This window comes from Lepisosteus oculatus, chromosome 5 (genome assembly GCF_040954835.1).
Source record: "Lepisosteus oculatus isolate fLepOcu1 chromosome 5, fLepOcu1.hap2, whole genome shotgun sequence".
In the NCBI taxonomy this organism is placed as follows: domain Eukaryota; kingdom Metazoa; phylum Chordata; class Actinopteri; order Semionotiformes; family Lepisosteidae; genus Lepisosteus; species Lepisosteus oculatus.
Window position 1 is genome coordinate 5,192,107 of NC_090700.1, and position 24,876 is coordinate 5,216,982.

Below are 24,876 nucleotides of genomic sequence, written 5' to 3' on the forward strand. Positions count from 1 at the left end.
TGTTAGTGTTCGCCTTTAGGTCTGTGTTCTGCCTGAGGTCCTTACCAGTTGAACACATTATTACCCTAACTGCGCCAGATAAACTCTTGTCAGGGGTCTTCAGCTGTTGGTGAAAGACCAGGCAAAGCAGCAAAGTTCTGTACCTGTGCTTTGTGGACTGCAGACAACACATCCATGCTCTGCTGAGATGTTGAAGAATAATTTAGTTGGCATCTAAAAACCCCATGTGGTTCAGCTTAAATCCAGCCTTGTTCAGGGGATGTATTTGGGTGCAAGTGAAATAAAGATAACTCATTAATGGACTTTAGAGATTAATTGTCACCTGCAGGATAAGGGGGTTGTTCAATGGGCTGGCCGTTGCCTCTGGATTGAGGCTTCGTGTTTCTTTAGTTTTTCAGTATGATGGTCTTTACTGAGATAAAGCAGTGCAATTAGGGTTTCTTTTGCTTGCTATTGTTCTAATAAAGGGTAAAAGGTAAAGTCTAGGATTTACAGGAGAGTTCCTCTCTATGAACATACGGGAGATCAGATCTCCGCGTCTCGGCCCCAGTGTCAGAGGGAAGGAGCAGTGTCTCGGGAAGTTAAATATAGAGTTACTGTCCACAGGGCAAGCAGAGTCAGGTTACAGCAAAGCCGCCGAGACTTGGAGAACGGGGCTTTTTTTTTCAGCATTACCAGAATCAAGATTTCACTGCTGAAGAATTTTGTTTTTTACCACTGCGGGTCCTCGCTGATTACCGATCGCGGGCAGGCAGTGTCCAGCCAGAGACCGCTCTGCCTCTCACTCTCTGGCCGACCGATTCGCCTGGAGCCCCAGTGAACAGCCGTGACTCAGGGCAGGACTGGCCAGCGGGCCCGGGTCCACTCTGTGCTTCTGGGTAGCTGTTCCAAACTGCCCATGGCGCATGAGAAACCAAGCTGGGGTATAAGGGGTGAGGGAAAGCAGCATATTGGATTGTTTCTTTATCTGTAGAAGTGCAAGCAGGCTGCAGAGATGGGCGAATGGTCTGTTGCACAACTTCGTTATCTTTCCTTCATTCTGACGATTTGAAGCGGCGGTTGTGCTTCTTCTCTCGTCACATGCCTGGATGCTCTGTGATTGTTGGGTACAGTGTTAGGCTGATGGCACCGGGGGAGTCTGTGGCAACACCAGCCATTAGACTGGGCACATCTGGATCACAGCTGGGCAGATGGCTGAGGCAGTGCTGGAGTTGAGCCCTCCCTCCCTCGCTCCGTGCCAGAGCTGTGCAAGGCTGCAGTCCAGCCTTCGGGATCTCTGTCCTCTTGCGATGACCAGTATCGGCTTTGTGTCTCGCCACAGCTGATCTTACTCGCCCAGTTCTCCTCTTCTCCACAACAGCTGATTCAGAAGCAAAAATGTAAGAGTGATAGAAAAGTCTGCCCAGGAAGTGTATGCAGTGAAAATAAGGACAAATCTTAAACATTTTTCCTGTTAAGTTGGGTTTCTAAGAAATTATTCTCTTTTTTTCCTCCTGATTTATTCCTGGTTTAGGCTATGCGGCTGGATGGTATAGCTGTGTCAAACCAACAAAAGTGAAACAGATGGGAGTCTGTAGCAGATTTATTAATAACTCAGCCTGGAGAAAATTAGTTTGAGTAGATGCACAATTCTGGAGAAGCCTTTGATGTTTGTTTATAGCTGAATGTGGGGCTCACATTCCAAGTTCATAACTGCCATTCCTTATCTCACGAGAGCGTTCTGTATGAGTTTTTGTGTTATCTGTATATGATATTGGGGGAGCTGCGCTGGAATGGAATTTTCATTTGGTGGTGTGGTGGGGAGGAGGGGGTCTGTAGAGTGTTTCCAGGGGGTCAGGCAGTCTTTTTCTCCAGGTGTTCCTTTTGATGTTAAATCAGGACCAGGTGATCTCTCCATCAGGCAGCTGTGGCCTGGAATCTCACACCAGCGAATCTCTCCCAAGAGCGTTATGTGGGCGTTATTGATTCCTCGTGTGAGCCCTGCGCTCTGTCGGATAGCTGGCAGCATGAGGCTCTTAAAGTTGCAGCGGTGCGCAACATCGATTGATTTCATTTTACTGTCCCTAATAAGTGCAGTGGGATCAAATGAAATCTGCTCTAACAAGGTTTGTTACTTCTGAACTGCAGAAAAACCGGGACAACAAAGTGAATATGTAAAAAAAAAAAACATTACCCTGCTATATGATCCCAGTGTTAAAACACTGTTTCCATTTACTGCCATAGTTCTTGCCTACAGGCGGATGCGCTGGTTGTTCCAGATGGCTCCGTTTGCATGAAATAAATGTAGGCCTCCACAAATGACATCATCTGGCGCAGTTCATTGGTTCGCTGCTGCCTGTAGCCCATCAGTCGAGAGCTAGCTCGAATGACATGAATGAACAGTGTTATAGAGGGATGTTAAACTCCGTATCAGGGTTCTGACAGGAATGGGAGACATGTAATCTACTGGGAAGCATGACGGATTTCCCGGGATAGGTGGCGCAAAAAGAGAACCATCCTGCCAACAGGGGAATCCACTGGCGACTCTCCCCGTAACCCTCTCTCTGACCCAGCAGTGCCAGCACCTCCAATGTGGCGAAGATTGAGGAGATGGAGCGACTGCTGAGAGAGGCCCAGGCCGAGAAGCACCGGCTCCTGGAGAACCGGGTAAGAGGAGCCCCTTCTTGGAGTTCGTTCGCCCCCAGCAAGGGGGCAGCTGCTGTTGCAACCTGGTGCATTTCTTCCCTTTCCCCGACTGACAGCGGTTCCTGGTTCAGGAACCAGCCCGCCACCACCGCAGGTTTGAAAGGCAGCTTGAATTCCTCTGTTTTTACAGACCTGGAAAGAGGTGGTTTCAGCGGGAAACTGGTAATACAGACCAAATGAGCCACTAATTGATGCAGCCTGGTAAGAGCTCAGGTAGAATGAAAATTAGAAGAGTTTCGCTAGAGGCAGGAATGATCACCATCACAGATTGAATTCATTATGCTTGTATACCATCCCAGGGGAGACTGCAACAGAGACCACTTACCCTGTAGGGGGTTTTGTGATGGTGCTTCAGAGGTAGTTCCCTGTTGGCAGACTGCTGTGCTGGTGGACAGTGTTAGCCTGTGTCATTAAAAGCCTAGAACCGGAATCTGAACTGTTACAGTCCTTAATAGTCATTCATTAACCAACATGGCACAGAAAATAGTTTGTGGGCCATGGTTCTACGTGTGGGTTTCTTTTTGAATTTCCCCTGCAAGCAGTTAAGCCGTGAATAGTCATGCTCTGCAGTCAGGCCGCCATCAAGCAGTACAGGTAGTAGTGCAGCGTACACTCCTGCCCCAGACCTTCCGATGGTGTGTTGTGTTTAACACCCAGGAAATTGTTTCACACCCTGTGCTACGCCACACTCGCTGACATCCAGCAGGACAGTCTTCACAACAGCTCACTAAAGGGGACTTGTCCACCGCAGGCGAGTTCACCGGAGGTGACTTAGTCCAGCCTCCGACACCCAACAAAGGCGTTGTTCACTTGATCCCAAGGACACATTGGTTAATTTCCGTTTCCCTTTCTTGATTTTCACGAGGAAAGGCATTCAGCAGGTTGAATCATCCCACCGCCTGCTTCCCAGTCCACTGTCCCGTCGAGCAGTAGATCGTTCAGTGGGACGCTCGAGCGACTCTTGGCTGTTCAGTATGAGTCTGACCCCGGTGTGGTCCCTCGGGAGAGAGGCACGTTTCCTTGGGCTAGCCCGTGCCTTCGTCCCGGAGGCCGGGGGCAGCCCGCGGCCCCGCCCGGCGAGGTTAAAGGTGCTGTGCTGTGGTGTCCCCCAGGAGCGGGAGATGGAGACCCGGAGGCAGGCGCTGGAGGAGGAACGCCGCCGCCGCGAGGAGCTGGAGAAGCGGCTGCAGGAGGAGACCAGCCGGCGGCAGAAGCTCATCGAGAGAGAGGTCAAGCTGCGGGAGAAGCAGAGGGCACAGGTGGGCGCCTCCCAGCGACGCCCGTCTTGAGGGGGGGGCCGAGCTGCGGTGCATCTATGCTTTTGCCGACAGCCCTGTTGTGGTCGGGCTGCAAGTCGGTCTCGCTGGATCTCAGTTATTGTTTGTCTCCACTTCCTGCCAGACTTGACATCCTAGATCAAATGAAGTGCTTGGCAAAGAATTGAGAAAACATATCTTCATGCTTTTTATCTATAAAACTGAAAGCTGGCACTTGCAGGGAAGGGCAAATGGTTTGGGTGCTGCAATGGGCACACCCTGCCTCTTTACTATTGCATATCCAGGCTCCTGGTTTTCACTGTCTCACCGTCTCCCAGTGCCTAGCCAGGCTCCTGGTTTTCACTGTCTCACCGTCTCCCAGTGCCTAGCCAGGCTCCTGGTTTTCACTGTCTCACCGTCTCCCAGTGCCTAGCCAGGCTCCTGGTTTTCACTGTCTCACCGTCTCCCAGTGCCTAGCCAGGCTCCTGGTTTTCACTGTCTCACCGTCTCCCAGTGCCTAGCCAGGCTCCTGGTTTTCACCTCGCCTCTGTATCCCTTTCCTCCCCTGCAGTCCCGGCCCCTGACCCGCTACCTCCCCGTGCGGAAGGACGACTTCGACCTGCGGAGCCACATCGAGTCGGCCGGGCACAACACGGAGACCTGCTACCACGTCTCGCTCACGGAGAAGACCTGCCGCGGCTTCCTGGTCAAGATGGGGGGCAAAATCAAAACCTGGAAGAAACGCTGGTTCGTCTTCGACAGGAACAGGAGGACGCTCTCCTACTTCGCAGGTTGGCAGGCTCCGCGTCACCTTGTCCTCCGCCCTCGCGGGGCCGTGATGGCCGTTGGGATGTGCCAGGCTCATGGTGGCGCAGTATTCTACCAGTGCGGGAGTCTTGAAATGCAAGAACGGTGACAATTGAATCGGCTATAAATTGGCTTCATCCCCCTGCTCTCCTCCCCACTGAGGGCTGGTGTGTGGGGAGCGTTCTGGTGCACTATGGCTGCCGTTGCATCACCCAGGTGGGGCTGCACATTGGTGGTGGTGGAGGGGATCCCCATTACCTGTAAAGCGCTTTGAGTGGAGTGTCCAGAAAAGCGCTATACAAGTGTTAGCAATTATTAATTATTATTATTGAACAAGTAGAGCCGTTTGGCCCATCTGAACCGTCCGATCCAAGAACCGAATTCAGCCATTTCCTGAAGGGATCCACGGCTCCAGCCTTCTCATCCCTCCCAGATGGACGTGACACTTCTTAAAAAAAACATTTCTCTGGTGTTTTTCTACAGATAAGCACGAAGCGAAGTTGAAAGGAGTGATATATTTCCAGGCCATTGAAGAAGTGTATTACGATCATCTGAAGAACGCGCACAAGGTAGGGCCTGATCACCTCTGTTTCGTCGTGCTGTCCCAACGGGAGCCGTTTGGTAGTTTGCACGCTGGCAAGTGTGAAATCAGATTTCGGGGTGAGCTGGGATGATTTCAGTTCTGGCTTGTTCTGGGCCCGCTGTCACAGTGGGATTGGGAAATCCAGGAAGTTTCCAGTTAATACTTTTTCTTCAAGACTGTAAAGGCTTTTGGAACAATTTTAGCATGAGCTTTTTTTTTGCGGTGTAATTACTGCTTTATGAAATCATAATTTTGCTGAATCTGTGAATTTGCCATTTGGAGGTCGTGTGTGGTACAGCTGCCACCTCCATCTCCCTGAGAGTGTTAGGATATGTTTGAAGAATTGATTATCCTCTCCTGTCCCAAGAAATTGGTAGTAGCTGCGGAAGGCGAGCGAGGCACTAAAACCTTGCAAGTGTCTTGAGTGTTACTCTGCTGCCCCCTAGTGGGCTGACCTAGTCCTGCTCCTCCCCTAGAGCCCAAATCCTTCCCTGACGTTCAGCGTGAAGACCCACGACCGGGTGTACTACATGGTGGCGCCCTCTCCAGAGACCATGCGGATCTGGATGGACGTCATCGTGACCGGGGCAGAGGGATACACACAGTTCATGGTGTAGCCGGCAGGACGGGGCTTCTGCTGAAAACGCGGATGCACCCGACAGGTCGCCGTCCTGGGACTTTTTTCCCCACTGCTGCCTTCAGATAACGGGTACACTAGAATACTGGGCACAGTGTGTTCTTTCCGTTTTTTGTGTTTTTCTATTTTTTTTTTTAGTGGGTTTTCAATTTTGTTTTCGCTTGTCTATAAAAAGGCTTAAGAAACCACCCACGTCCGAGGAGCCTCTCGAACCCCAGTCTGCAGCCGTTCGCTGCACGGCATAGTACCGCCCCTCCGGGGGGGGAGCCCACTTCCCCTGGACAGCAATGCAGCAGCTCAGTATCACCGGCTCGTTGGTGCTGGTCGGGAACAAGGGGGCGGTGTTCAGACCGGCGAGCGGGCGGGCGAGGCCGGCGTCGGCGAGTGTGGCTCAGGACTGCGCTGCAGGGGCTGTGGCGCCCGGGTCTCTGTGCACCCTCGGTGCTTTCCTGGCCATGGGGAGCAAAGGCCAGGTTCACTCGCGCGCCCGCGAAGGCGTGCCTCTCCCTGCAAGAGCGCTTGCGGACGAGTGCCAGCGCTTTCCCCCAGCTGGTCGGCGCCCCTGGACAGAAGGGGGCGCACCCTCCGCTGCGCGATGGGCGTTGGGCGAGGCCGGGTTCCCCCTCTCTCAGCGTGGCCTGGCGGGCACTGCCCGCGCTGCCCCCCTGTCCCGCTGTCTGCGGAGCGGTGGGGTCTGTTGGGGTACTGCAGAGCGGCTCGGGATCGATCCTGATCTGAAAGAGCGTGTGACGACGGTGCTTCCGCCAAACCCAGATCTCACACCAGCGGCTGGGGCTCATCTCGGCGTGCACCTCTGGGTGTCGACCTTTTCTGTCTCTTCATTAATGTTTGAGCTCCGTATTTTCGCCTTATGTTGCTCAGGAACAAAGAAGCCCAAATTCGACCTATGGTAATTAATTTTTTAAAGCAAAGACCTAGGAAACAGGAACCACGACCCATCTTTCTGTGTTTTTTAACCAAAGATTTTTATAGTGATTTTAATGGGTTTGTGAGGGCAGGACTGCCCATCTGGGTGCCAGACTGCTCTGAGTGCTTGTGCAGGTGGAGTTCTGGGTGAGCAGGGGGTTAATTGACAGGGTACACTAATGGTACTTGGAGCCTTTGATGACAAACTACGTCAGATGTTAACAGTTATAAGTATTGACACGGTGCTTAGTGCTCATGGCCATTGCTCACTCGCAGAGGAATGTTGTGAAGTGGGCTAAATGCATTGAGAAAGGTGTCATGATGGCGACTTCAGGCAAGTCCAGACTCAGCTCCTTGCTCTGCAGCAGTGCATGGTAATTATACTGTATTTTTATACATCAGCCATATTATTTCTTAACTCATTATTAACCACACTTTTTGTATGTTCTATCTATGTTTAAATCTCACGTAATATTTTTAAATCTTACTGAATAATGATGCATAGGATATATTTTTATTAATCATATCTATTTGCATATAAACCTGTGCATGTATTTGCATACATGTGTGTGTATATTGCGTGTATCTTTTGTATGGCAGTAATGTTGACAAATGCTGCAGACTGAACCCTTTTCTTGCATAATCTTTACCCGACCTACAAAGGAATTCCTGTGCAACTTTGAAAATCCTGTTTAGTTTTGACGTTACATACATGCTACATATGATGTGTGCGTGAGGGGTGTAGACAGTGAGCACCTTTTCTCGTCCCCTGAAGCTTCAATTCTTCCCTGTGGTTCCAACTCTGCCCGCTAGAGGGCGCCCCAGGCCAGTATATGAGTATCACGATGAAACTCAACCCTTTCCTCCCCCACTCCAAAATACAAATTGTGAATTCGCTTTGTCATCACAGTCTGAGAGTGCTAAAGATTTTAAACAGAGGAGTTTTAATCCACCGATGGTTCAGTTCTTGGGAAAAGCCTGTGTCTTTTTTTGATCATTTTTTTTTTTTGCATTTTTCTTTCTAAACTGTTTCAGGAAATGTATATCCCGTCTTGCCCCTCCCCCTCCACAGCATGCTAGCTAGGTGCTGAACACCTGTGGGAGCATTAACACAAGATAATTAAAGGTGGGTCTCCTGCCACATGTGAAGCGGATGAAATGAGACATGTTTGGTTGCTGGGTATGCCAACTGAAAATGAATCTGAAATAAGTGAATGTGTAGCTCATTTAACGCTTTACGGAAATAATTGACAGCAACAAAATTTGATTTTTGAAAATATTTTTTCCACTCTTCTTAATGAAAGCTTTATTGTACTTTAATGTTTTATTCCATTTTGCATTTGTTCATCGTGCATGCTTCCTTTATTTTTTCAAAGAAATAAATTCCATTGTGTACTGTACGTATCCTTGCTCTCTGTGTCTTTGAGCAATGTGCTCGGTGCTCCCTGCACAGTTTGTAAGCCCAGTGGATCAAGGAGGGGATTGTGCCTGTTTTTCTGTGCAGTCTGTGGGCCTTCAAAGTCTGGTGTTACAGTCGCAGAAGCTGGTTAAACATTGGGATGATTTTAATCATTTCAGTGTGGCTCATTACTGCTGATGAATCGGACATCACGCCGAGGATGAGGATGCAATTTTAACAGATCCTTTTGACATGTATATGGCTTCACAGGTGTAACTGTAGAAAACGCACCCAGGATAAAGGAATAAAGGGCAGGTAACAAAATGTAAATTCTAAGTGAATAGAAACGATTCTGCAGGCCTGGAGTATCAGGTGCTTGTTGTGATCTAAAGGTCATTGAAAGAGATACCGGATCACCCGTGTGAACAGGGGTTGGTTCGAGAGGAGCTTGCAGTTTCTCAGTTTCTGTGTCGGAGGGAACAATAATCGAGATGTATTGTTTTAAATGTGCCCTCTCTTAAGGGTTTTAACCTAAGCAGCTCCAGGAGGATTCCACTGGGGACTAACTCTGAGGGAGGCAGTGAATATTCTGGAGGGAGTAAGAATATTCTTACCCCTCTTTAACAGTTACTTTCACAAAGGATGCCCTTTGTTTTGCCTCAAGCCTAACTTGTCCACCCCTTCTTAAGGCTGTGGGTTGGTCCTTTCATATCACTTCCTCCTTTTCGCACCAGCAAGCATTTAGATGCACATGCATTTATTACTTTATTAATTCACTTGCCAACACTTTCATAAAGAGCGCCTTATATTCACACAGCAAGCTATTGTACTGCCACAATCCAGGTGAAGTATGTTCAAGGGTACAAGAGCAGAGTCAGAGCAGGATTTGGACCCACCACCTTTCAGTCGTGACACTAAAGCCCTGACCACTGCTCCACGCTGCTCTTCCTGACTAGCAGATGAGCAACTTGTTTGCCTCCAATGTTCAGTGTTAAAGTTTTAAATGGCATAACCCAGAAAGGCAAATGCATAAAAAAAACCCAGCTCCACAACCACAGAGATGGGACACTTGTGTAATTGCTTCTTAAATAATTGAAAGTACAACATTCGCCTTGCAGAAAACGAATCTGCCATTTGCATCAGATGCCCAGTGCACAGTAGAATTTCATGGATGTGGTTCCCAGACTCCTGGTATCCCACAGACCCCTGCTTCCCCACAGCATGAGTCTCTAGTCTGGTGTCAGGTCATTCAGTTGGATGTGTGTAAGACACAGTAGCAGATACTCCTATAGTGTGACAGTGGAGTGCTTCTGTACAATACCAGTCATAGTAGCCCTTCGACAGTAATTCAATACACTTGAGTGATGCATCATAATATGATTTGCTACCACAGAGTCACATAAAATAGAATCTTGGCTTTACGTAATCAATAGTAATAATAATTCCCTGCATTTAAATAGCTCTTGGAGTCCAAAAATTCCAAAGTGCTTCACATTAGGAGGTCCTCAAGAGATGGGGATCCAGCAGAAGTGTAGGTCACCCCTGGGTGATGTATGGCAACTATTCTGTGCCAGCAGGCCCACGACATTAATCGGGAGCATCACTGAGAAAAGGCCTCACTAATTGAATAAAGAGGTAAATTCAGGTGGGCTAGATTATACAAGCCAAAGGGTTTTTTAGTGAGGACACAAGAGTTAAATACCCCTACTTTGTGAGGACCTTGGACTCAAGGTCACCATGATATCTTTGAGAGACAGAAAAGCTCTCAGAAACATGCTCTGGGTTTTAGCCACTGGACTGCTGGAGCCCACTGAAGAGAATGCTTGTGTGGAGGCTCAAATTGTCCAGTGTAATGATGAGTCTGTATGCTTAAATCTTGGACTGTTATCTAACTCGAGGCACTAATACAGGGAAGAAAAGAAAATTGCTGGGTAGCTTGAGTCCTTTCAGGCTTATGAGCCACTGTGTTAAAGATACCACTAACAGCTACAGTAGGTATTGCACGCTTTTTACCTTATTTTAAATTATGTGCATAGTCAGATGCGAGGGTTTTAACTTTAAAAAAAAGTACAAGGCATGAATTCGCTTTTCTTCTTGATTACAAGAAAATCTCAAGGTTGTGCCAATGCAATGGGATACCTACTTACAGCCATGATAATAAAATAATCAAGGCAGAAAACAGTTCAATGGTCTATACAGTGAAACAGGGAGTTTAATCTTTTCTTCAAATTGAAGGCATCCTTTCAGCAGGGAGTTATTCTCCGAGAGCTGTAATGCTCGATTGTGGAATATAACCTCATCAGCAGAGCCACTAATTGAAGTAACGCTTTTATATAAGAAGGTTACATTTGCATCCTTTTACGCAAATGAAGATTGTATAATGGAGCAATTCAGGAGAAGTGTCTTGATCAACAGTCCAACAGCAGTGTCTCACCTGGGGCTGGAACCCACACCCTAAAGCACTGCCCCACACTGCTGCCTGGCCCGGACAGCCATCAGGACGGACCATCAGCCTAATGAGCAGTGTGGGGCCCCCAAGACAACTTCGTGTTCATTCGTGATTGTCGAGTTTCGCGATCACTGATCTTGGGAAGAATTTGTAAGAACAGTGTCTGTATTGGTGCGCACGTCGGAAAAGAAAATCTGACAAACGCTGGCTTTTTTTCACAGAACCAGGAATGTTGTAAAGTGAAAGGAAATCCGAATCAAAAGGCGTACAGGGTGCCATTCACCGGTCCTCGCTGAGCTGAGAAAGGCATGAGAGGGGTCTGATGCCCACTGATGATGCTACGGGGGCCAGTGTGACTGTAGCCCCAGTGACAGGAGCCTTCTTTGCAGCCTGTGTCAATAGACAGCGCTAGTCTGTGTTCTACTGGAACAACAGACTTCAGAAATGCAACAAGGCACTTCTGTTGATGCTGACTATTACTATATACAGTATGTAGGGCAGCATATACAACAAAGTACTCGATTTAAAAAACACAGTAAGAAGTGAAGTGGTTGAAAAATGATAGAGTGCATTGCTCATCATAGCTCTCTAATGGAAAAGAGATCTGAAATCGTCTGGATGCCGGAGACAGAGTGAACCTTCACTACAGGCAGCCTGATGAGTATTTTACTCGGATTGTTTGTGTAATGGGAAGCTCTAACATCACAGCACGAAATCCCATGCAGCCCCTGAGCAAATAATTAATAATGACACTTGGAGTGCTGCTCCGGTGACAACGCAGTGCATGTTTGAGACTCCTGGTCCAGCTGACAGGTGTTTGGAGAAACAAAAAGGAACTCTGAATTGGCATAAATTCCCCACTGCAAATGACAGCCGTTTTAGAGCTGTCTTGCACTGTCTGCAATGGTATTGCCTATGTAAGAGCATCGTGGGAACAGCAGCATTTCCTCAGGATTTTTAAGGACTTCCTGATGTAAAAGCACTTGTGACTTTCAGTGGCACTTCAAAAAATAAAAGGGCTAAGAGACTTCCTCCACTGAGAATTTTGGTGAAAAAAAATAGGATCGTTTTTTTGTTAGTAGTTTGCATCTCGCAATATTCTAAGCAAGGTGTGTTTTGTGGCCTTCTGGCTGGCTCCACTGATCTGCACGAAGCCACAGCGGAGTAGTCAGACACTGCCGTGCCAGGGAAGCCCTTTGTCTGCTCCTTGATTGTCCAGAGCAACTCGGTATTCACTCACTGTCTGCACTGCGTGAAAGCGTGCAAGCTGCAGGCAGGAGAGAGAGATTGATTTTTTATTCCCTCAGTAATGAGAGTGGTTTGAAGGATCTTGCCTTGCCTTGCTCTTCAGCAGTGAAAGTAACTGGATGTTGTAATGGAAAGATGAAGTGTGACGTCCTTGCCTCACAGAGCGAGATCTACACCCACACACCCAATGTTGTCTTTATTAGTGCGGAGAGGCTGGTCTTGGCACTTAACGGACTGACAGCAGTGATGTGGTGGAACAGTGCAAACCGGGAGCATGCCCTGCTTTGTTTTGAGCGTTTCAACCAAGATGCATTTTCTGTAAAAACAGATATTACTGCTCTTCAGCAAGAGGCAGAATGTAAGGGAAAAAAAAGGAGCAGGAAACAGATACGAACAACCAAAAGACATTTTTTTTTATTCATTACACCTTATAACACAGAGGACAGACAGTGTGTAGGTGCAACCGAGAGGACAAGCCCTTTATACACAGCAGCATGGTGACCCCCAGATCAGAGCCTCCCAAGCTGCAGGGTACAACAGGCACCAGTGAAATCAGGAACCTGCCAAATTAATAATAGAAAACTACGTTGCAAAAGAGGCAAAAACCTGAACCTGAACACAGCAGCGCCGTGCAGGAAGGCCTGTGGTGTGCGATACCTGCAGAAACCACCAAGCGTGGCTTCGTCGGCAGTACAGGGGACAGTCTCGAGTCCAAAAGCCCTGAAAGGAAATGTAGTTTTCTAATATTAATCCTTCCCAACAGGTCAATCCATTATTCAAGGTCTGAAGGTGTTAACCCCGGGCCTCCTCGCAGGTGAGCGAACATGTGGTTTACTGTGCCTTCTATGCAGTTGAGGTGCCAGACTCTGCTTCATGAACCGGACAGCCAGGGTTAATGTAATTTGCTCTTATTGCAGCATTGCCTCGCTTGGTGCTGAGGATGCATTCCAGTGAAATGATGGCTGTGGGAATCAGTGCTAATAGTGTCAAATATATCCTGCGTTCCCAGGTGTTCCCAGGATCGCTATGTCTTAGAAATGAGAGTCCCATGGGGGTATCATTAATGGTATTTGGGATATTTTTATCACATCATATAATTAAAAAAAAAAAATTCTTCTGCAGCCAGACGTTTTGTTTTTAAATTATTGTATAGTTACCGAAGACATATTGGGCTTGCACCCACACTCTGGGTGCTCGTGTAGATGAAGCACTGTCCTCCAGCGAGGCAGCAGTGGGGGGAGGATGGGAGGAGACACACTTCTCCTGCCAGGACGGGCCTGAGCCTGCTTTCCCCTGACGTTGGCTCCGGGGTGGGGTTGTCAAAAAGGCCCAGACACGGAGCGCTGTGGCAAATCGGCGCCAAGGGAAGCAGAGCCACTCGAGGCGTGGCCGTGCACGTGTTGGTAAGAACTGCCAGACCAGAAACGCAGAACGGGTTCGTCTCCGCTCGCCAGTCAACGTACTGCAGAGGGGAGACTCTCTCTGCACGGCAGCCTGATCCATGTCGGAACGCGGCGATGGAGCAGAACCGTTTTAACTCCATGGTCACCTTGCCGAGGGGAAGAACTGCAACACGCACGCACTGTCCAGAAACAAGCTCAAGAGCCGTAGCCCCCAGTGCTGCTTGACGTGGCTCGGCCTGCTGTGAGAGGGGTATCCCTGCAGCTCCCTCACACAGCGCGTACCCCAGGATTCCTGACCCCCACACAGCCAGCTGTTCCTCACAGCTGTTACTGTGGCACACCGTGGGAGAAGCACAGAGAAGTGCAGGAAAGAGCAGAGATCATAAAGAGTAGCGAAGAATCAGAGGTATAGAAGATGCTCAGTACAAGCCACGACAATCAGAGCCAATGCAAAGAAAATGCCTGGTGAAAGATGGGGAAACTGCACACATACTGTACTGCTCAAGGCTACCCTGGCAACCACAAGTTAGAGTATAAATACCATATCTGCTGCTGGGAATTTGTGTAAAATAGACAGAAAAAATAAAATATAATCTGTGAAAAAACTACTACTTTTAGGAAAGTTTATGCAAGATCCCTTTGGGTTTCGAAACGATTCCCTGTAACATTTCAAAGGTTTTTTTTTTCTGGTCGGTTTTGATTGCTGGAGGATGCTGGTTAAAGATCTCAAAACACTTCCTGTGAAATGACGTCTCGACCCAGGGTTTTTGGTCAAATGAGAGTGCGTCTCCACCAGAGGCTTCCAGCTCTGCTGCTGCTGCACAGCCTCAATCCAGCAGGTGTTGTAAAACTCCACCATCACATCACCCATTTCTAAAGACCAGTTAAGCATTTACTTGCTTATTTCATCAACAGCGTGGTCTCCCCGATCTTTAGAAGTCAGTGATCTGTTGGGGGCTCTCTGGGACCTGGGCAGGGTTTTTAAGGAGACCCGTGTTCTAGACCTTATGGACTCATTTATTCATGAGAGGCTGAGGGTCTGTTGTGGAAATTGATTTTTCACAATTTCAGTGGTTTTTCATTAATATTGAATCTGATCCTGGAAAACTAAAAAAGCACAAAGACAGTCCGTGTCTTTGCCATGCTCAGCTGGCACGCTGACAAGACCGTCCCTGTTTAGAAACCTAGCAGAGCCATGAGCCCCTCCTCCATCGGCAAAAACCCCAGCTCACTGATCTGATTGGGTGACCTACTGGGGTTGCCATGGCAACTTTAGAAGTGAGGCATGCAAAATTAGGGACACAGAATCTGAGCGAGCATCTCCAGTTGCCTCACTCCAGTCAGTGTCAGGCAAACGAAGGGCCTGGAAAACCAACGTTTTCTCCAGGCTGGGCAAGAGCAGGTTGTAAATGCTGGGCACTGTATTGCACAGAGAGAGGAGAGACCTCTCTCGGCAGCGCAGCAATGCAGAGTCTTGGAGAAGCGGTGTATTGAAAAAATTCCTTCATAACAGTGCAGTAGCACAGTACGTTCAACAGGATTTAGAATCTCCTTAATCTTCACATATTGTTCATTGTTTGTTTTTTCAAAGCCTTAATATTCTGGGGGGCACAGAGGTCAGGCGCATACTGTACTGTCTTCAGAATCATCTACCTGAGCAGACCGTGTCATAAAGTTAAAATGTAGGCCTGCAAACTGCAAACGCCACCCTGTTTTAAAATTTTTGTCTTTACCTTTTAGGCTTATCTGAGTTTTTCAGAAACACTGGAGAAAACTGAATGAGACAATTAACAATGTTTTATGGTTACGTTATTAAGTTGCTCGAAAAAAACCTACTGCCCATAGTCCCCTGTTGCGGCACTATTGAGGGTCGGAGGTGTGAAGACTCAAGAGCCCACAGTCCGGCTGAGCTCCAGACTCTCCCTTTTCCTCTCCTTACACTGGCTCCATCCCTCTGCTTCACATACCCCTTGCTGCCACAGATGATGCCCTCACTCACAGTGCCGTGCCAGGTAATCACCCTTGCAGTCTCAAGTGTGAGTCCCAGGTCTTCTCAGTACTTGTAGAGCCAGACAGACCAGGGGTACAACAGAGCAAGACCCTGGGGGGCTTTGTTAGGGTGGGAGTGCTGTGCTGCCAACAGAGCAGACATTTTTTTGTGTTGCCAATGTCCCAGCAGCCCCTGCGGTTATAGCAGTAGGGACAGAGCCAGGGCCCTGTTTTGGCACACAGCGGGCATCACTAACCTCCTGGCCCTGTGCCCTGGTCCCCTCACGGGTCACAGCCCGAAAGCCAGCATCACAGCCTAGCCTCCCTGCACACACCTCTGTCTGTTCAACCACTGCACCACCTGACCAAACGGCCATGGTAGGTACTAACGTGATTCCTGGATAGGCAGACAGAGGACAGCAGTGGCAGTGACCATGACCTTCCTCTTGCCACCAGATGCAGGACCACAGCTGCTACATTCTCACAGAGAGCCGTGAGGCAGCGCAGCCCAAGTAAACTCCTAAGCAGAGAAAGTGTAGCTCAGTGCAGACAATTCATAGATAAATTCATGACAAGAAACCGAGGGGTATGTCAAGGCATGACACAAGCTATGGAAAATCACAGCAGAGCATGGGATAAACATCATAAACTACTAGCACATACAAAAATATGCTATAGGTTCCCTTAAAAATGAGCCCATTCACCAGCTGTGGGCGGAGTTCACACTGAATAGTACGCAGGACTATAGTAGTAGAAGTCTAGGCTGTTTAAAGCACTATCTGTTGCCATTCGCCTGAACAAAAGCTCATTTGTTACCAAGCGTGCCCCCTCATCCCATAAATTCCTGTGCCGAGGCTCTTGCTGTTAATTGCTGCAGTTCAATTATGCTCCCAGGTTAATTGCAAACAGAGGATCACAGTGTGCCTGAAACAAAGTGCCCCGCCTCCCGTGGCACAGCTGCGTGCTGCCCGGGCCGGTATTTCAGGGTCACAGTGGGGCACAGTGGGGTACAGAGGGGCTCCTTAAGCAGACACTGCTGAGCCAGGACCAGGACGTCTGTCACTGCAGCTCCTCCCGGACGAAACGGGGGGCTAGTCTCCCCACCCCTGACTGTGACTTTGGAAGCGTTTCGTCCGCTGTCAGCCCCATAGTGCTGCGAACCTTTACAAACACTGCCTCTAAAAAATAACAAAACAGCTCCAAAATATGAGTGAATTTCACGCTACCCACTTTAAGCAAACCAGAGCATAATTATTTTATTCCTGTTCTTGGCCTCTGGAAAGCATACAGTGTGCTTCAAATGCCTAAACATTGTCTTCAACCCAAGATCCACTGGGTGTGAAGTTATCTGGCAGCCTGCTGATAGTACAAGCTGTCTGACTCACGCATGTGCATCAGCAGAGCCAGCTCTTGGTGAGGCAGCCCTGATCTGTGTAAAGCAAGCCTCCTACCTATTAGGAAAGTTAAGCTACCTGATCCCCAAAGGACAAGTTTACCTAGCCTTTTCACGCAAACATGCCCACAGTGCAGCACATAGCTCTTCTCTGCTGCCATGCCTGTTATTTACCTCCAAAAGCTATTCCCTGTCCTACATAGCGGTTATGCAATAGCTTTTACATAAGAAGATGCTGTTCATCGTGCCTTGGGCAGCTCTGACGTGACGTCCACAAAAACAAAGCCAACTTGCATTTGGCGGTCAGCAGCTGGATGAGCCACATGACAACAGACCTCCCAGTAGACAGCAAATTCACAATAACTGACCGCACTGTCACCATTCACAGCAGAAACAAGCCCTATATACACCCTGCGTAACTGAAGAAAACATCTGGTGACTAGCGAGAGAGAATACTGCCGAGCACAAACACATTGGACAGCAAAAGGGTGTTTATATCAAAGGTCTGCTGTACAGAGAGACAGTTACAAACGAGAGGAGGCCATTTTGGCCCATCTAGCCCATTTGGTAATTAGTAGCTAATGGATCCAATGATCTCATCGACTTGTCAAATTGAGAAGATGCACAATGAACTACTTTTGTAGTGACCAATCTAGAATCTTTCTACACATGAGGAACCGGGAAAATATCCACTAAAGGCTACACCAAAACATCTTCGCTTTTGTGAGATGTGCAGCGTAAAGTGAACTGAAAAGAGCTGAGCCTGAGCGCTCCCCACACCAAACATTTTTAAAACTGCCTTACCATCGTACATCACAGCATATAAAGAACAGATGAAATACTCTAAATGATTTGACTTGAAGAATACAAAATGATCCTGGTGGCCCATCAAAAACATAAAGGATTTACGATGACATGCTATCTGCTACATACATTCAGTGATATTGTACCAGTGGTACAGTGATATTGTACCAGAACCCCTCCCGTCCCTGGGGTGTCAGCCTCCAGATTTGAAAGGTGAGCTCCCTCAGTGTCCCTTACAAGAGGAGCAAACAGGAAGCTTTCCGCTGAGAAATAGAGATTATAAAGGAAAACACATAATAAAAGATTAAAAAGTGTCTTAGAAAAAAATCAGATTCACATTGGGAGGCATTATTGTACTGTACAAGCCTGTCTGTATTTCGACAGCGTTTCCCTGATCTTGGTCATGAAATCTGTGGTTGATCGTGTCAGGCGGACGATGGATTTTGGAGTCCTTCGGCTGTCTAACCCTCGCTGCGAGCTGTGGTTAGGATTTCCACTTTGTGAGTCCAAAGCAAAACTCTTCCTCTGTTAGTGGGGTAGCAGCAGGCACCCCAGAGATGCTCGGTGAAACGTACAATATTGATCAGAATGTAAACCTTTATGTTCAGCCTTACGAAACTGCCGCTGGTTAGATAATCCCTCAGTGCCGTGTGTATCGATGGTGCAGTCGGCACAAGATGCACACCACTCCATTTCTGCAACAGAAGAGAGGCTGTGGCTGCTATGGTCTCCTTATTCCGCAGTTTCTTCCCGGAGTGGTGTTGTGCTTGAGGGTTTGTTTTTTTGCAACGTCTTAGAGGGATCTTGGCACATTTCGTCCTCCCCCCCCCCCCTGCTGTTTTATTGTTTTGCATTGTGAAAAAGGCATAAGGGAGTCAGTTTTTATTTTCCTGATAGACAGACTGCAGGTGAAACATATTTATGTTTCCCTGGTCATATTTTTATATTTATATATATTAAAATTAAAAAACCAACAAAAAAATAGCAAGAGTCTTCTTGTTAATCTTCCAAGACGGTGAAACCAGTGAAACAAAAGTGTCCTTTTTTTTCATATCAAAATGGAAATTTGGGATAAAGCTCAGACCTGCCTGTCATGACTTCTTCCTTCTGGGATCCCAGAGGCAGAAGCCAGAAACGAGGGACTCACCTGAGCTCTACTTCCTGCAGTGGTCCAGGTGGGAGGGGATCCTGCTGCTCAGAGTCTTATTGCTGCTTTTCTTCACAGGCACCCTGGACACGGGGATCTTGGTGCGGGGCGGCTCCGTCCTGGCGGGGGGGTGGTGCCCCGCGGGTGTGTGGTTGGGCACCAGCGCCCCCTGGCTGGCGGAGTGCGAGGGCACCTGCCTGACGCTGACGGGTATCCGGGAGTCCCTGGGCAGGCTGGTGCTGCCCTTCAGCGAGCGGAAGGTGCTCTGGGAAGGGGGCGTGAGCTCGGGCTGGCGCGCGGACACGGCCGACACCTCCTCGTCCGACGCGGCGCCCGCGGGGGGCTCGTCGGGGTCCACGTACAGGTCGAACAGCGCGTCGCCGCTGCAGCTGTCCCTCAGCAGGCTCCCCCTGGCCAGGAAGCCGCCGCCGCCGCCGCCACCGCCCCCGCCCTCCTCCTCGGGCCCTGGCGTGGTGGAGTCCCAGTAGCCCTCGTCGCTGTTGGGGACGCCGTCCTGGGCTTCCTTGTCCCGGCTCTCCGGCGCCTCCTTGTGCGTCTTCCCCGCCCTGCCGCCGCCGCCGCCGCCGCTCACCGGGATCTTGCTGAGTCCCAGGGCCTTGACGGGAGGCGTGCCCCCCTTCTCCTGCCTGGCGGGTTCGGCCCTGCGCGGGGGCGGGGGAGGGGGCGGGGGCCGGGGCTGGGGCGGCACAGGGGGCTCTGCGCGGGGCGGCTCGGCGCTGGGCGGCTCGGCGGCCTGGGGCAGCAGGTCCCAGAACTCCCGCAGGTCAGCCTCGTCCACCTCGTCGGGGCTGGCCATCTCCTCCCCGCCCCCCTGGTACGCCACCACGCCCCCGCCCTGCGCCTTCTTGGGGGCCGCCCTGATCCTCACGGGGGCAGGAGGACCCTTGTCCCCAGGGCCCCCTCCTCCTCCTCCTCCTGCTCCCGCCCCTCCACCACTGCTACTTCCTGTCCCATTGCTTCCCCCGCTGCCGCCCTCCTCCTCCGGCTCGGCGATGATGTCCCCGCAGCCGGTCAGCGAGTCGAAGCTCTTGAGCGAGGTGACATCGGCGAACAGGGAGCAGAGGCGGTCGATCGAGGGCTCGGAGGGCGGCTGGGGGGCGGAGGGCTCCGGAGGGGTGACGGTCATGGCTGGGGCTGTGGCACGAGGGGCGGCGTCGGGGCCGCTCGGTCTCGGCTCGGTCGGCGCAGGCTCCTCGCGCGGCTCCGCAGCGGCACTGTCCTCCCAGGCCCGTGCGGGGCTGGCCGCCGTCGGGACCCCCGGCTCGGGCTCCGGCTCGGGCTCCGGCTCCGGGCTCCTGCCGGCCTCGGCTACCTCCTCCTCGTGCCGGGTCTCCCCGTCACGGAGCGCCGGGAGCGGGCTCCCACAATCCCCTGCAGCCGGGGGCTGGTCGGCGGCCGCCGCTGCCGGCTCCTCGGCAGGCTCGCGGGCGGGGGGCGGGGGCTCGGAGCAGGGTGCTCTCTGGCCGGGCTCCTCCGCGAGCTCCGAGCCGCCGGACCGCGGGGCCTCGGGCTCGGCCTCCCGCGCCCCCTCCCTCTCCTCTCTGGGCTGCTTGTCCTTCCTGTGCCAGCGCATGCTGCTGAAGAGCCCCCTCAGCCCTCTCCTTTGTCTGCTGCCAGCCCTGTGCTCCCCGTTCTCCCCCCGGCTGCCCTCCGCCCTCCCGCTCTTCCTCAGCAGGGAGAAGAAGCTCAGGGACTTGGAGACGGAGCCGCCCGCGGCCGGGGCAGGGCCGGCCTCGGTCCTCCCGGGGAGCGCCGCGCTCATCTGCTCGCTGCTGGAGGACGCCTCCTTCCTGCCCCCTTCCAGCACCGCCTCGGCTAGCCCGTCGTGCGTCCTGCTCCTGACGAGCCCCGTCTTCCCCGGGCCCTTGCCCTCCCCCTTGCTCTTCACCCCGAAGATGCTGGGCACCGCGCTGCCTGCCCTCCTCTTCCCGAACAGCTTGAAGGCCGCCTTGTTGATCTTCCCCGCCGGCTGCGGCTCGGCCGGCGGCGGCGGCTCGCTGCACTCACAATGCGGGTCCATGTCTGCCGTGTGTGTTGGCTGCTGCTGCTGCTGCTGCTCTGCTCCTGCGCTCGCTCTCTTCCTGCTGCTCCTGCTCGTCTCCATGGCAACTGGGGGAGGGGAGGGGAGGCTTTCGTCAGCAGCGGAGCGGAGCCAGTGCCTGTCACCATCCTAAATCAACCCGAGCCGCCGCAGCCCGGGGAAGGATGGAGGCTTTTATTCCTGGTTTTTCCAAGCTATTTTGTTTTACGCCCGTCGAGTGCAGAGCGGGCGCCATCCATCGCCATGTGCTGGACCCCTCTTCCTTTCTTCTCTTTCGGTATTTCCCCCCCCCCGATTGCCATCCTGGTGACAGCGCAGATGAACTGGCAGATGGAAGCGCACCTCGGTATTTTCCTGGACAGAATGCATTGTCTGTTCCCAGACAGGGATGTATAGGGAATCTGAAATCAGGGTTGTTAGCAATAGCAGTCTTCGCCTTCAGGGTCTGCAACAGGTGAGACCGAGATGCAAGGCAGGACGCCAGGGGTGACAGGCAATGACTGATTCATCTGTTCACACTGGCTTTGCTCTACAGTGCACTGCAGGGAGCCTCCCCGGCGTGGGTTCTGTCAGGCCACAACTGCACGTTCCTCTCCTCCACTCAGGATGAAGGCGTCGCGCTTCTCCCATGAGCCACTCGTGTTTCTGCAACGTGCGCCATGTTCTCCCTGCTGCCAGAAGCGCGCCACTGAGCTGCCAGCGTGCGAACAGGACCGAGAGCCTGTTCTGTAATGGCTGTCCACACAACGCCACCCTGCCTCCACAGCCCTTCAGGCGGGCTGTTTCTGTGCAGCCCTGTGCTTTTCAATTTTTGCATTTCATTTCGGATTTTGTATTTCATATGCTAAGTAAAGTACTTATCAGACACAATGTACATGTCAAAGGCTTTCCTAATGGGCCTGCGGCTTGGTGCAGTTTTTGTTTCTGAATTCACTCCAGTCCCCATGTCTCACCAGCACGGTCTCCTTGCGTCTCAGGAGGAAGCTCCCACTGCTGCCCACACCCACAGTGATCTTCCCTTTTGTCTGTGACCGCTCTGGCACAGACGGACGCAAGTGGGTTTTGGAATGTAGGAAAGTGGGCTCCCTAAAATCTGCAGGACTACGGAGACTCAGAGAGACATCACTGCACTATGAACCTAGGCGGAGCCACTTTGAATTACTGCAGCTTGTGGGGTTCAGTCTGTTTCTTTAATAACACCAAACTTCCTGTGTCCTTTCAGAATACCAGGCAAACTAAAGGAGAGGAGTTTAGTAATTTAGTGCTTCAAGACCTGCGAGGTTTGTCCCTTAGGTTCCTCTATAGACCTTGATGTCCGCAAGTATAATTTAAGTCATGGGCCGGTCTCCTGGGAAAGACTGCTTTGGGCCTTTCTGAGCTCACGGGAGACACAAAGAGCCCTCTGAAACCAGGTCCAATGAAATGGCTGCATCCTCTTCTTTGTGTCGAGGTCCTTGGCTGTCCAGTCAAGCAGCCTTTTTCCACCTCACTGCTATCTAACAATGTCCGTATTCAGGCTGGGAAGTGGTGCTTTGATAGCACAGAATAATGTGCGAGATACTCAATTGTTTTTGGCATCCAGCAGGGCATCCCATATCAAAATCCAGACAGCCGTGGTTATATTTGCTCACGGCTGCACAATGGATACAGTCTGAACAGGGAAATGTCAGGCCTAGGACTTTTTAATATTGTAGAAGGCAGGCACCACGCTTTCGGATTCTCCTCAGAAAAGTCTGCAATCAGGCCCCTTGAATTAGTGGAACAGCGCCTGCTGTGTCGATCTACAGTGATGGCAAGCTCTTATCAAACTAGGTCAAGCATGTCCCGTCTCGTAACTCTGTCATCTTAAAGCACAGCGAAATTAATCAAAGGCGTTCGGAAGGACACATCGTCGAACTGTTGGAGGAAATTAAGAACGGATTTGCAAAACGAAAGTACTAGACTCTCACATGATGATTCCACTGCTGGGCAGGATCGCTGCTGTTGTCAGATACAGTTACTAGCACTTCTTCTGGGTTCTGCACAGCACCCAAATGAAGAATTTCAGGACCGTGTACATCCCGATTCCGGTTGCATATTAATACCTCGTCTTGGATTACTTAACTCGTGTTGAGATCTGTTACTTTTTCACATTTTGGGGTCACAGACTCGAATCCAGCTTGTGAAGATCACCTCGAAAACTTAAATTCCTAAATACAGATTCCTTTCTGTCCAAATAGGGTAACAAACAAAAATATGGTCAGCGGCCTTATGCAGCATTCCTTAAACCCTCAGAATACCTAAGGGGAAAACCAGAGGAGAGTAGACGGATTGTATGTAACTGATAAGTGGGCCTCTGGGCCTTTAGTACCACTCTCTTGATATGTCACCCGTTTCACCCTGTCATATCTGAGCACTGCTGAGCACTGAAGGTGTGTGATCTAATGATCTAATACAGCACAACCCCCTCTCCTGTGAAGCATTACTTACTGCCTCTATAAAACACGCTGCAGCCCCACAGTCACCAGAGTGACGCACTGCTGTCTCGAGTCGCACACTCACATCTCATACGCCTCCGGGGGGCAATTTCTTGCCCCCTGGGAGGTATCCGAGTTTCAGAGCGGTCTCTGGAGCCATTTGGAGTTGTGTCTGCCACGACCTTAACGACCTGTTAAATCAATGGTTGTAATTACCTACCTAGACTCCGTCCACCTGGGCGTGAGCTAAATCCATCTGTCGGAGCCCTGCAGCCCCCCTAGCTAACGGGTAGTGGAAATGGCGCTGATCCAGGAGGATTAGACGGGGGCAGTGGGGGGTAAACAGAAATGAAGATGCGCAGGGATTATCAACTGCTCCGCCTTTGTTTGCTTAATGGATGGTTTGAGCTTGGTTAGAATTAGGCAGGACCTGAATTAGAGGCGATGTCTGCTAATATCGCAGGCAAAGCAGTAATCATTGCAAAACATAGTGAGTCATCCAGACTCCTCAAGAAAGGCTTACTGGGTGCACGCGCCCAGTAGGGGGATAATATACATTTCTTTTCGCTCCACTTAAAATTAGGCATGCTCAGCTGCACTGTGGGAAGATGCTTCTTCTTTATAATCGGGTTCTGTCTGTCACTCCTCTGCTGCTGCCCCAAGAGTGCCCTGCGATGCTGGAGCCAGGATTAGTACAGAGCCCTAATCTTTCACGACAGATGTCACTCTCCTAATTTACGTCACACACAGAGTCTTGGGACAGAAACAGGCTGGATCCTGGATTCTCATCGATTCCCACCACTAGTTTGTGGGAAGGGCCAGATGCAGACATGCCCCTAAACGTACCCATAAAGCCCAGCAAAGCTCAAAAGCCTTAAGAAAGTTCACACACAAGTATTGCTACTGTAATCAGTGTTTTTTTTTCCAGGATTACAACAAACCTTTGACCTATGAGTCAATCCTGAAATTAATTTGCGTCTTTCAACTGAAAAGGAGTTTTAATTATATGACAAGGAAGGAGCCTCCATCTTGGGACAGAAACTTGTGATGGTGGTGGATCAGAGCGGATCACACAAGTGTCACAGACCCAGACTGGACACACCCTGACCACCTCCTGGAGATAAGCCAGGATAACTGCGAGAGGCAGATGACCACGTCTTTACAGTCAGTTCATCATTACGTCTCCAATGCTATTTAATGTCTTTGACTTGACACACAGCACCTGAAAACTCTCAGACAGGCGGGGAAAGGAAAGCAGCATGATCCCAACTGCGTTTTTCTTTCAGTCATTATGTTCTTGATTAGCATAATAAAAGCATGGTGCATCCTGGGACGTCCCCATGTGGGCGGAGTGCTCATGGGAAAGCGATACAGGTTGGTGCCCCACACATTGCTGTCCCTGTGAGCCCAGTACAGTCCCCCATGAGTCTGAAAACAGTTTTCTAAAGATGACCAACATCTAGGCAGACAAGAGTTTAGAAGCACCTACACACCAGCTCTCATTAAAGCCCTGTTTTTCTGGAGTCCGTCCACTGCTGAGCGGACCCGTGAAGACTCGCAGGCAGCTTTGTGCTCACACGCCACAGGGACTGGACATGCCTCAGTGAGAGCCCTGCAGCGTGCTGGAGAGA

General features: G+C 50.5%; 2 protein-coding genes across 20 annotated transcripts in view; one reads left to right on the forward strand and one right to left on the reverse strand.

Annotated features, from left to right (window-relative positions):
• phldb2b (pleckstrin homology-like domain, family B, member 2b) overlaps positions 1 to 8,295 on the forward strand; it is a 54,262-nt gene extending 45,967 nt beyond the window's left edge. For 14 of the 19 annotated variants that reach the window (XM_069189924.1, XM_069189922.1, XM_069189921.1 and 11 more), the window contains 5 exons: positions 2,553 to 2,646; positions 3,798 to 3,944; positions 4,513 to 4,732; positions 5,232 to 5,317; positions 5,808 to 8,295. In XM_069189924.1, coding sequence (XP_069046025.1) covers positions 2,553 to 2,646; positions 3,798 to 3,944; positions 4,513 to 4,732; positions 5,232 to 5,317; positions 5,808 to 5,948 — 688 coding nt within the window. In that variant the 3' untranslated portion in view covers positions 5,949 to 8,295. The remainder of the gene's footprint in view (positions 1 to 2,552; positions 2,647 to 3,797; positions 3,945 to 4,512; positions 4,733 to 5,231; positions 5,318 to 5,807) is intronic. The other 5 variants (XM_069189923.1, XM_069189927.1, XM_069189940.1 and 2 more) reach the window with 1 other exon arrangement.
• Positions 8,296 to 12,379: 4,084 nt separating this feature from the next.
• amer2 (APC membrane recruitment protein 2) lies at positions 12,380 to 24,797 on the reverse strand. The gene has a single exon (XM_069189942.1). It carries the CDS (start codon positions 20,850 to 20,852, stop codon positions 18,735 to 18,737), a length of 2,118 nt encoding a protein of 705 aa, XP_069046043.1. The 5' UTR covers positions 20,853 to 24,797; the 3' UTR covers positions 12,380 to 18,734.
• Between the last annotated feature and the right edge of the window lie 79 nt (positions 24,798 to 24,876).